This window comes from Nerophis ophidion, linkage group LG04 (genome assembly GCF_033978795.1).
Source record: "Nerophis ophidion isolate RoL-2023_Sa linkage group LG04, RoL_Noph_v1.0, whole genome shotgun sequence".
Classification (NCBI taxonomy): Eukaryota; Metazoa; Chordata; class Actinopteri; order Syngnathiformes; family Syngnathidae; genus Nerophis; species Nerophis ophidion.
Window position 1 is genome coordinate 59,676,550 of NC_084614.1, and position 13,452 is coordinate 59,690,001.

At 35.7% G+C, this 13,452-nt stretch overlaps 1 protein-coding gene across 2 annotated transcripts in view; it reads right to left on the reverse strand.

The window, feature by feature from the left end:
- Nucleotides 1-243: 243 nt before the first annotated feature.
- LOC133551663 (gamma-aminobutyric acid receptor subunit beta-2-like) overlaps nucleotides 244-13,452 on the reverse strand; it is a 128,949-nt gene continuing 115,740 nt past the window's right edge. Inside the window, exons 9-11 of one of the 2 annotated variants that reach the window (XR_009806543.1) lie at nucleotides 11,867-12,007; nucleotides 6,196-6,728; nucleotides 244-1,899 (exon numbers count right to left, since the gene is read on the reverse strand). Coding sequence is in view for 1 of the 2 variants with exons in the window: in XM_061898612.1 (XP_061754596.1) it covers nucleotides 6,381-6,728; nucleotides 11,867-12,007 (489 nt within the window). In the remaining variant the exon portion in view is untranslated. Of the gene's footprint in view, nucleotides 6,729-11,866; nucleotides 12,008-13,452 lie in introns of both variants that reach the window. The other variant, XM_061898612.1, reaches the window with a different exon arrangement.

Genomic DNA, 13,452 nt, shown 5'->3' on the forward strand with positions numbered 1-13,452 from the left:
TATTGCTTTGTCGCTTTACTTTACATTAACGTACATCTTTTTGTTAAAAAAAAATACATTTTTCAATTGAACATGAAAACATGTGGTCAATATCAAATCAACTGAATCTTTTGAGTGGAAGAGCATCAACAATTAGTGGGTTTACCTTCTGTATATTGAGTATTTTCAGATATGAAAAACATACTGGATATGAATAAAATATTTATATGAAATGCAGTTTGCAGTAATTAAAATCTGCAGATGGAACTGTATACAATATTTATTGATGATGTTATCATTTCCATGTTTTTTTTTTTTTTTCATAGTAGAGACAGACATTGGCTTTTACAGGGAATATCTTGGAGGTGGAGCTGGGACAGTTCTGAGTTCCTGGGAATGTTTCTGTGAGGGTCACATACAAAGATTTGTTCGAGGTGGATGGTGTTGAGAAAGTAAGAAGGATTGACGCCGCTTGGATTAAAAGTAGTCCAGGGCAGCACGAGTCTAAGGCTTCTTCTGTGAGTGTGTGCAAAAGTACACTGTCACCAAGATGAGTCATTTAGGCTTTTAGGATGTCAGTCTGTCTTTCCTTCCTAGAGACCATTCCAAAACATTTCCTCAAACCTTAAGAGCCATTTTTAAATCCATTGACAACCACAAAGAAACTTCTTTTTTTTTTCCTTTTTTTTTTACAAGGGTTTCTGAAAGGCTTTCAAGAGCATACATGTTAATCCGCTTTCAGAGCCCCTTAAGTACAATATACAGTAGTCACTTTGTATAGTATAAATATGTGAAATTTAAATTTACAAGGTTTTGCCAAAGAGCAGTCTTTGCATTTTTTTTTACACAAGTATAAAAATATATGAAACAAAAATGCTGTGAAGTACAAAGACATATTAAAGTGTTGAACTTGAAGTCGACCTCACTTACATGCCAGTTGCCAGTGTACTCTGAGAAGGAAATACATACAAATGAGAAGATGAATATGCACAGTGCACTTTCACTAAAACATACTCCTTGTGATCCTACATTCACTAATAACTACTACCAAAAATTACAAAGCAGTATTAGGGCAGCACTGAAAAGTTTCAAAATGAGGAAAACATAACAACTGTAAACTTAAGGTATTTAATTCTATTTTTTTCTAAAGAAAAAAAGCAATAATATTAGAGAAAAAAATGATCAGCACTCGGAATATCACATAATGTTTTCTCGAAAAAAAAAAACATTTATTCTTGTGTACTCTAGTAATTTTAAAGTAAGTTAAAGTTAAAGTTAAAGTACCACTGATAGTCACACACACACACTAGGTGTGGTGAAATGACTCTTTGCATTTAAACCAATCCCCTTGGAGGTGAGGGGAGCAGTGAGCAGCAGCGGTGGCCGTGCTCGGGAATTATTTTGGCGATTTAATCCCCAATTCCAACCCTTGATGCTGAGTGCCAAGCAGGGAGGCCATGTGTCCCATTTTTATAGTCTTTGGTATGACTATAAAACTCAGGACCTACCAATCTCAGGGCGGACACTAACCACAAGGCCACTGAGTAAGCAAGTACTGTCATAATATAATTATGGTTTCCTTTTCAGTGTGGCCCTGCTACTCCTTCGTAAATAATAATGATTAAAATTGAACATATTTAAAATGGCCAATGTTTTTTGTTTAGACTGAAACAATATTGTTATTTCTTAGTGTACTGTATGTAGTAAAACAATTGTAAACAATGTTAACGGATATAAAACACAAATGTTCCACAGAAACATCTTAAACAAGTTCTCTGTCCTTGAAGTTTTTCTTGTGTAATTGTTATATTTTCAGTAGTGTGTATCGCCGTGACCTGAGATGATTTAAATCCGGGGCTACTGGTTGTGAGTGAAAACAAGGTACAGTTTTGTTTCTCCTAATTCCTGGTGCAACAAATTCTGCAAAACAAACCAAAAAAAAAAACATGTTAGTTGCAAAATAATATATTCTACATTCCTGATTACATGTTTGGCAAAACCAACCAAATTAGTTTGGGACAAAAAGTGATCAAATGAGACTGTAAAATATATACTATGTACATTGTTTCCCACATCAGCCTATGCATTGTTCTTATGATGAAATAGAAATTACACTGGGATTCCCATATTGTTCAGTTCTGTAGAAAGCTCACAATCATTAATTTATTTACAACAATTACATATTCCAATTGATTGGTGAGGTTATAGCTGATATTTACATACTTAGCTAGAATTGACTTTAGGAACATTATCTCAAATGGGCGTTAAAATCATCTTTACCTATATAAAACATAATTTTCTTGGTTACAACTTAATATGATATATTTTTACTTACTTATACAATAAACTCATTTATCAAAGATAAAATGTTTTAGTTTTGAACACTAAACAAAAAACAGCAAAACGTGTGTGCAACTGTCAGTGGCTTCCATAGCACAAGGTCCTGACCCTGATGATTGCATGTAAACATCAGGTCCGAGGCTGCCAGGTTTACACTGAATTTTCTTGAGTTGAAATTGTATCATAGAAACAAGTGAGTCATTAAAATTATTTTACTAATTAGTCATTTATGAACAGAGTATCATGGCTATGTTTTTGTAGAAACCTGAAATATTAAGTGATCAATAGGGTTGTGCATTATAGACTATATATGATTCAAATTATATACAGTTGGTGGGCAATAGAGCTTTTAATATTATCGTGATAAAACACGTTGATGGCACATTCTATCTGTGTCCCGCAAATTTGACGGCAACAAGCAAACGACCGCATCCTCAACGCGAAGTAGCGTCTTTGCTAAGGAGCTGGCGGATATTGTCGCTCCACAGTGAAAAGCCACATCCTCAAGGCAATGTAGCGGCCAACTAATTATCACCTCCATGGTAGCAAATAATGTATATTTCTTACACTCCATAGTGTATAGTGTCGGGGGATACAATAAGTATATTATCTGCTAATGGTCAATACTACAGTGATTAGATCAAGATTTTACGATCTCAATATAGTTTTTTTCATATATGTTATTGTTTAGAAACTCAGGAAAGTTTTAATTACAAAAAACAACAGATTTAAATCAGAGCCAATATAAGTTTTTGCTTATGTTAAGTTATTTAGAAGTACTGTATTTTTCGGACTATAAGTCACTTTTTTTTTTCATAGTTCGGCCGCAGGTAAGACTTAAACCAAAGCGCGACTTAGGTGTGAAATTATTAACATATTACCGTAAAACATCAAATAATAATATTTAGCTCATTCAGGTAAGGGAGTAGACGTATAAGGTTTTTATCGGATTTAGCAAATAGGAGTGACAGATTGTTTGGTAAACGTATAGCATGTTCTATATGTTATAGTTATTTGAATGACTCTTACCATAATATGTTACGTTAACATACCAGGCACCTTCTCAGTTGGTTATTTATGCGTCAGATAACGTACACTTCTGCGATGAGATGGTGACTTGTCCAGGGTGTACCCCGCCTTCCGCCCGATTGTAGTTGAGATAGGCGCCAGCGCCCCCCGCGACCCCAAAGGAAATAAGCGGCAGAAAATGGATGGATAACGTACACATATGCAGCCTGTTGTTCACTATTCTTTATTTATTTTAAATTGCCTTTCAAATGTCTATTCTTGGTGTTGGGTTTTATCAGATACTTTTCCCCAAAAAATGTGACTTATACTCCAGTGCGACTTATATATGTTTTTTTCCTTCTTTATTATGCATTTTCGGCAGGTGCGATTTATACTCCAAAGCGATTTGTAATCCAAAAAATATGGTAAGTATTGGGTTTATTTTGCTCAAAATATTGTACTTAATGGAAGTGAATAAGGATATTTAATTTGTATTGTTACACTTCCATCCTCTGTCTTTTTCTATTTGATTATGATTGTGTTTAAATTCATAGGTGTGAACATTGGTATGGCCAATAATGCCCCTGTAACTGTTTGGTGTTGGGTCGTATCCAAAATTGTCGTATTGTCGTACCCACACAATAGAATAATGAGATATTGTTACATTTTAACAGAACAGTGAATAGAACCATAATACTACTCCCACAAATGTTACCGCATACATCACCTGCCAAATTAATATGCTTTATAACTTGTTTTGAAATAGTTCAATTAATATTTTTAGCGCATAAAGCTGCAAATCATATCGTAATATAGAATTTAGGCCACATCGCCCAACCCTATTAGTCACTGACACAAAATCAATGTTAAAACATAGTTTGTGTTTTAGGTAAACCCGGGAAATGTATTTGTTAGTTTTTCTGACTCTATGAAAAACCAACACACATAAACATACAAAATTCCCCTGAAAACACAAAGTTGAGTGATGTGTCCGTTACAGGACATAAACAGCTAGATTTTCTAAAATCTGATAGTGACTTTAGCCATTAAGACCGTACACCATTGCCATGTCTAAGGGTCAAAGTCTACATTCTGGATTGAAATGTCAGTTTTGGAAAGTATTTGGATTTTACTTTTACATTTCAAATTCTACATCCAAAAACTATTTTTTTTTTGTACTAAAGCCCCACTGAGGTATTTAATTTGCAAAAAAAAATGGAAGTAAATAGAAAAAAAATCATTGTCAAAAATGTTTAATAGCCTTTTTGGTTTTAATTGTATATTATTTCAAATACAATTTTTACATTTTTAATTTTTCACGTTCTACTGAAGTTCCAGTAATTAGAACCTTACAGTATAAGCACCGGGAGTTGTACCAATGGTGCAGCCTCTATGGCTTTTAGCATTTTGTGTGCAAAACATTTATACAAAATTTCCCTTTGTAAATGCGAAAAGACACTGAAATGTATATTTTTAAATCATAATATTTTCAACTTACTGTTCTTATAATGACCTGATTGAATCACAGCCAAGTCAGCAAGAAGAATAAGTCATTTTAGGAATGGATATAATGAGTTAAGGTTTGTGCTTTTATGTATGTGTGCAAAGCTACTTTCTTTACTTATTAGCACAGTTAGCATGCTGTTGTTTGTCCTTACAGAAATATTACTAGATGATATTTCTTTGGCCCAGTTTACTCTGCAAGTGTCGCAGATTGGATATTTTTTGCCAATCTAAACGCTCCGATTTGTTTCAAATCTGAAACCGATTGTAATCGGATCTTTTCAAATCTGACTGTAGTCTAAACAGCAGTACGACCAGAGTTTGACTTTTACGTCATCATTGGGAAAGCTACCTCATTCCTGTGTGCTAAAAAAAGACGTTGCCCTTCAGCAAAAGTGGATACATCATCACAACATCCGGTTTCGCTGAGCAAAGTATTTTCTCTGTAGCCAAATTTTCGGTGCATCATGAGTCAAGCATGCGGAAATCATCGGCTATATGTAATATATATATATATATATATATATATATATATATATATATATATATATATATATATATATATATAATTTGATTCCAAATAAATAACAAATGTTGGACTTAAATTGACGTGTACGCAGTAGCGTATTTGCATGTTACGTACATTACATAAGTTGTTTACTCAGTGGAGTTGAAAAATAAAGCTAACGTAGATCCACGCTGATGTCAGTGTCTCCTATACTTAACAGCCATAACTGAAACTTGGAACCCTCCCAAATATATTACACTATATATTCATACATTTTATACCTTTAATTAATTTTCACGTTAAAAAATAATTATAAAAATTTAAAGTGTGGTGACTTTTATTTTGCAAAGTAGTAGTATTAGCAACTTCCTTGTTCATTTACGGAATCTGGTTTACCTCTATTGTTTTTTACTTTATCGAACTGCGCATGAATGTGATGTCGGGGCCACATCGGGGCCTGTACACGTTTATACTGGAGTCTGATAAAGATCACATTTTACTAGCAGTGTAACCATTAAGCTGATGAAAAAAAATCACATTTGGGCTACTTCGGCCTACAGTGTAAACATAGTCAAATACCACTAAATCCATAAACTTCCAGTGCTTATTCATATATGTGTTATTATTGTATTATCCGAATGATGAATAAAAGAGTGTCCGAAAAATAGTATTTACAATATGTTCGAATAAATTATTAACAAAACAATTTCATTAGTATTCATCTCAAATGACCTGATACATTTAAACGTGTATATAGTTTGGCAATAACATACTGTACTGTAAATATAATTAATTAAAAAAAAGTATGAAAAACCAATATGTGTAAATTCTAAAAAAAAATATTTTAAAACAGGCACCTTTTGTTTTATCTTCCCTCTATAAGCTTTTCATGTGTAAGTCAGCAAAATGTGGCATTCCAAGACATGATGTATCCGGTCCTGGATGTAGTGTCCGTCTAGTTTTACAAGACACAAATATAACTACTTAAATTAAATACATAGAAGACATTTTGAAGTTATTTTTCTGTCTGCAGTCCTCCTTTTTAGTTGACATAGTAAAGCCAGTAAACGATGTTGAAGAAGGAAAAGACCGTTGGGAAGATCATCCTCGACCATTTGTCTATGGAGTTGACATCAGTCAAGTCTGGTATGTTGATCTTTAGCTGCGAGGTGCGCCTCCTTAGTCGAGTCTTCTTCTGAGTCATGTGGCGCTCCAATGTGTTTCGGCCAAAGTTGTGGCGGGCCAGCCCTGCTTTGCGGTACTGCAGGGTGGAGCTGTCGTATGTTAGCATGGTGTTCCGGGGGTCGTTCAGACCCAGGGCCAGCTCTGTAATCCCCATGTCGTTCTTGATGTCGAGGGTGCTCAGCAAGATGTTTTCATGTTGGTCCATCTGTTTAAGGGAAACATCAAGATTGCTTCTGGTCAATCAGTATAATACAACAGTCTGTTCTTACAGTGAGACGAATAAGCATTATCTGCCCAATTTTGAGGGATTAACAAAATATCTGTCAGGTCTGAAACTTTGCTAAGCGATCACCACAAAATATTGCGGCTTTGGAGCACGGATGTTTTAATCAGGGTTTAATGCTCACGATTCCGATCATCCATGTGTAAGATTGGCCGATATCAATTTTAAAATGTTTTCATATACACTACAGCAGGGGTCACCAACGCGGTGCCCGCGAGCACCCGGTCGCCCGTAAGGACCAGACAAGTCGCCCGCTGGCCTGTTCTAAAATAGCTCAAATAGCAGCAATTACCAGTGAGCTGCCTCTATTTTTTTAATTTTATTTATTTGCTGGTCTCGATTTGCTCGAAATTTTTAATTCTAAGAGAGACAAAACTCAAATAGAATTTGAAAATCCAAGAAATTTTTTTAAAGACTTGGTCTTCACTTGTTTGAATAAATTCATTTATTTTTTTATTTTGCTTCTTATAACTTTCAGAAAGACAATTTTAGAGGAAAAATACAATTTTAAAAAGGAATTTAGGATTTATAAACACATATACCCTTTTACCTTTTAAATTCCTTCCTCTTCTTTCCTGACAATTTTTTTTTTATTGTAAAGAATAATAAATACATTTTAATTTAATCATTCATTTTAACTTCTGTGTTTTCGACGAAGAATATTTGTGAAATATTTCTTCAAACTTATTATGATTAAAATTCAAAAAAATAATTCTGCCAAATCTATAAAAACTTTAGAATCAAATTTAAATCTTATTTCAAAGTCTTTTGAATTTCTTTTAAAATTTTTGTTCCAGAAAATCTAGAAGAAATAATGATTTGTCTTTGTTAGAAATATAGCTTGGTCCAATTCGTTATATATTCTAACAAAGTGCAGATTGGATTTTAACCTATTTAAAACATGTCATCAAAATTCAAAAATTCATCTTAATCAGGAAAAATTACCAATGATGTTCCATAAATTATTTTTTAAATTTTTTTCAAAAAGATTTAATTAGCTAGTTTTTGTCTTATTTTTTTTTCGGTTGAATTTTGAATTTTAAAGAGTCGAAATTGAAGATAAACTATATTTCAAAATTTAATTTTACATTTTTTCCTGTTTTCTCCTTTTTTAAACCGTTCAATTAAGTGTTTTTTTTATCATTTATTCTCTACAAAAAACCTTCTGTAAAAGGAAAAAAAATGTACGACGGAATGACAGTCAGAAATACCAATGTATATATATATATATATATATATATATATATATATATATATATATATATATATATATACACATACAGATTTATTTATTAAAGGTAAATTGAGCAAATTGGCTATTCCTGGCAGTTTTTTGAAATGTGTATTAAACTGGTAGCCTTTCGCATTAATCATTACCCAAGAAGTAGCTCTTGGTTTCAAAATGGTTGGTTACCCCTGCACTACAGTATATTGCCAAAAGTATTTGGCCACCCATCCAAATAATCATAATCAGGTGTCGTAATCACTTGGCCCGGCCACAGGTGTATAAAATCAAGCACTTAGGCACAGATACTGTTTCTACAAACATTTGTGAAAGAATGGGTCACTCTCACGAACTCAGTGATTCCCAGCGTGGAACTGTCATAGGAGGCCACCTGTGCAGCAACAAGTCCAGTCGCGTGATTTCCTCGCTCATAAATATTCCAAAGTCAACTGTTGGCTTTATTATGACAAAATGGAACAATTTGGGAACAACAGCAACTCGGTCACCAAGTGGTAGACCACGTAAACTGACAGAGAGGGGTCAGCGGATGCTGAAGCGCATAGTGCAAAGAGTTCGCCGACTTTCTGCACAGTCAGTTGCTACAGAGCTACAAACTTATGTGACCTTCCAATTAGCCCACATACAGTACACAGAGAGCTTCATGGAATTGATTTCCATGGCCGAGCAGCTGCAGCTAAGCCATACATCACCAAGTTCAATGCAAAACGTCGGATGCAGTGGTGTAAAGCATGTCGCCACTGGACTGTAGACCAGAGAAAACGCACACGTTCTATGGAGTGATGAATCCCGCTTTTCTATGTGGCAATCTGATGGATGAGTCTTGGTTTGGAAGTTGTCAGGAAAACGGTACATTTCGGACTGCATTGTGCCGAGTGTGAAATATGGTGGAGGAGGAATTATGGTGTGGAGTTGTTTTGCAGGAGTTAGGCTTGGCCCGTTAGTTCCAGTGAACGTAACTTTGAATGCTCCAGGACACAAAAACAGTTCAGACAATTCCATGTTCCCAACCTTGTGGGAACAGTTTGCCGTGGGCTCCTTCCTCTTTCAACATGACTGTGGACCAGTGCACAAAGCAAGGTCCATAAAGGCATGGATGACAGAGTCTGGCGTAGATGAACTTGACTGGTCTGCACAGAGTCCTGACCTGAACCCGATAGAACAGTTTTGGGATGAATTCGAAAGGAGACAACAGAGCCAGACATTCTCATCCAACATCAGTGTGTGACCTCACCAATGCGCTTTTGGAAGAATTTTCAAAAGTTCCTATTAAAACACTCCGCAACCTTGTGGACAGCCTTCACAGAAGAGTTGAAGCTGTAATAGCTACAAAAGGTGGACCGACATCATATTGAACCCTATGGGTTAGGAATGGAATGATACTTCAAGTTCATATGTGAGTCAAGGTGTCAGGCTTTCCACTGACAGTTTGTTTGTGTTTTAGTTTTTCCTCTGTGTGCTTAGTATTTCCTGTCCTTAGTTCCTGTCAGCACTCTTATTTTGGTTCAGCTTCCTGTTTGTCTCCCTGAGTGCTTTGTTTCCCCTCAGCTGCGACTGGCGTCAATCAGCCCGGCCCTATTTTACCTGCTTTGTTCGTCCAGTCAGGGCTGGATTATTGTTTTGTCGATGTAACTTCTTGTCGCTGTTGTCATTGCTACCTGTCGTGTCGTGTCGTGTCGTATCTTGTCGGGTCAATGCAGCGTTGCGGTAAGCTATGTTTAGTTAGATGCTTTTAGCTTACTGTTTTTTGTTACCTGCTTCCAGTTTGTTTTCTTATTATAAGTATGACTTAAATATTCTGCTAGATACCTGCTAGCTTCTACGCTAGGCCTTTTTGTTTGTTATCCGCCCACGTGCGCGCTTTTTGTTTGTACCCTTTTTTTGGGTTTCGTTCTAGTATTTTATATTAAATCATGTTTTCTCACTCCATGTCTGCCTCCATTTATGCATCTTGGGGTTCGTCACAAACAAACTCTGACACAAGGCAGGTGGCCAAATACTTTTGGCGATGTAGTGTATATCTAGTGAGTGCTAGTGACAATTTAAAAAAATCAAAACAGTTATTAAACAAGTTTCTTATTTGTCTTTTATTACATACAATATTTTGATCGAACAAAGTCAATAGTATGCAATAAATAAAGAAAAGTAAAAACTACTATCTATTACTCATTTAGATAATTTAGTGTTTGCCCTTTGTCCTTCTGTCAACATTAACAAAAAAAAAAAAAAAAAAAGGTTTTGAGAAAATAAACATCAACCGTATCCTTTTAGTATCGATCATAAACTGGTACGACCAGTGGTATCGACACCATCCATTTATTTACAGTGCTGACACACCCACAGTGGTTATTATATTATCCTCTCTCTAGACCAGTGGTTCTTAACCTGTGTTCGATCGAACCCTAGAGGTTCGGTGAGTCGACCTCAGGGGTTCGGCGGAGATCAAAACACACTCGACTCTTCGTGTAAATACAAACTTCTCCCTGTTGGCATATTACAGATACGGCAACAGCTAACTGATTTGCAGGTGTGTAATTTGTTGTGAGTTTATGCACTGTCTTGGTTTTGTTGTTTGAACAAGGTGATGTTCATGCAGGGTTCATTTTGTGCACCAGTAAAAAAAAACATGGTAACACTTTAGTATGGGGAACATATTCCCCATTTATAAGTTGCTTATTAACATGCAAATTAGTAACATATTGTGCTCTTAACTAGTCATTAAGTACTAATTAATGCCTTAATCGGCATGGCCTTATTATAACCCTAACCCTCTAACCCTGACCCTAACCAAATAACTCTAAATTAAGTCTTTATTACTTAGAATATGTTCCCCTAGAGTCCAAATAACTCAAAATTAAGTCTTTGTTACTTACAATATGTTCCCCTGTACTAAAGTGTTACCAAAAACATACAACTTTGTCTTGAATTTAAAGATAAATAAACATTTTATTTTTCAGTAAAGAAGTGTTCGGTGAATGCGCTTATGAAACTGGTGAGGTTCGATACCTCCAACAAGGTTAAGAACCCCTGCTCTAGACTCTTATCAATCTATTTGTTAAATTCCTGTTAATAACTGCTTACTTTCTGCGGTAACGGGGTTCCATCTACACTTTTTAAAGTTAACTAAGCACTTATATCTTGGACTTCTTCATAGCGAGCTTAGTGGTTAGCTTTGTTATTAGCATGCCTGCTTCTGATTGCACTCGGTGTGTAAAATGTTTTTGCCTTGTCCTCCAGTGATAGTTAAACTGAAGATACTAAGAAATGTAGTTTATTTCCTCTAATGGAAGTGTTTCATTTTAACTTAGGGGGGGCGGGTCCACACTGTGTATGGAAACAGATATTTAGCTGCCAGCCACTTGTGAGCTAAAGGCCTAAAAATAAAATATGTCAGCCAATAGGCAATAGCAATCATGTACTTATTCTTGAAAAATCTTCCAATACATCAATCGGCACATCCGTAATTATCCGAACTCAAATCAAATTCAAAGTACCTTTATTTATTGTATTACTTTCTCTCTTTGTTAAATAAAGCTACCAACCAATTAAGCACTGTCTATGTCTTTGTAAGTAGGCAAAATTCTCCCTGCGATTACATAACCGTTTGATGAACATAAATGCTCAATTGTTCATATGTAAATATGAAATTTAAAATGCATATTAGCTTAGTGTGACTTGGGCAAAAACTGCTTTGCAGGTGTATACTATCTGTCTTACATAAAGAGCTAAGTTGTTTTTACACTGATATTTACGATATCAAGCGGCCCATAAAATAAAACAGTCGGTCCAGCTGAGCTACTGCATCGTTTTCTATTACCGTATTCTTCTGGTCCCCAAGTCCAATGGCGGCGTCGTCCATAAAAATGGGCTCCCACATTGAGTCATGACCATCGAGTTCCCTTTGTTTCATCCTCGTGTACAAGGTGTCATCTCGGCCGACGACATTGCCCACCAGCCACTGCAAGTGCAAACGATCACTCTGGTTACCTAACGAGTACTGGGATGATTTAGCTTGTGTAGGTGGCAACAACATGCAGTTTATGCAACAGTTATTACTTAAATTCACAGGTAACGACACCGGCTACAGTATACAAATCACTTCTAAGAAGATTATTTTCTTTGATTTGACAGTACTAATAGACCATTTTAACTACCGTGCACATGTGACGGTGGCTTTTTGGGGTTCAGATTATGCAAAAGCTAATGCAATGCCAATGTTAAACTCCAGAAATTGGGAAAGTCTAAAAGTCCATGTGTATTTCAAAACGTTGACTGGGATCTACCCAGGATGGGGTAGTCTGATGTCACACACAAATGGTGGTGACCATGAAGACACAAACTATCAGTAGTTTTCTCAAATTCTAAAAAAAAAAAAATGAAATTAAAGCAAAAATAACGAAGCAAATACAAACCCCGTTTCCATATGAGTTGGAAAATTGTGTTAGATGTAAATATAAACGGAATACAATGATTTGTAAATCATTTTCAACCCATATTCAGTTGAATAGATTAGATTAGATTAGATTAGATAGTACTTTATTTATATGCTACAAAGACAACATATTTGACGTTCAAACTGATAAACATTTTTTTTTTTTTTTGCAAATAATCATTAACTTTAGAATTTGATGCCAGCAACACGTGACAACAAAGTTTGGAAGGGTGGAAAAAAATAATGATAAAGTTAAGGAATGCTCATCAAACACTTATTTGGAACATCCCACAGGTGTGCAGGCTAATTGGGAACAGGTGGGTGCCATGATTGGGTATAAAAACAGTTTCCCAAAAAATGTTCAGTCTTTCACAAGAAAGGATGGGGCGAGGTACACCCCTTTGTCCACAACTGCATGAGCAAATAGTCAACAGTTTAAGAACAACCTTTCTCAAAGTGAAATTGCAAGAAATTTTGGGATTTAAACATCTACGGTCCATAATATCATCAAAACGTTCAGAGAATCTGGAGAAATCACTCCAGGTAAGCGAAATGGCCGGAAACCAACACTGAATGACCGAGACCTTCGATCCCTCAGACGGCACTGTGTAAAAAACAGACATCAATCTCTAAAGGATATCACAACATGGGGTCAGGAACACTTAAAAATAAACACTGTCACTAAATACAGTTCCTCGCTACATCTGTAAGTGCAAGTTAAAGCTCTACTATGCAAAGCGAAAGCCATTTATCAAGAACATTCAGAAACGCCGCTGGCTTCTCTGGGCTCAAGATCATCTAAGACAGACTGATGCAAAGTGGAAAAGTGTTCTGTGATCTGCCGAGTCAACATTTCAAATTGTTTTTGGAAATATTTGACATTGTGTCATCCGGACCAAAGGGGAAGCGAACCATCCAGACTGTGATCGACGCAAAGTTCGAAAGCCAGCATCTGTAATGGTATGGGGGTG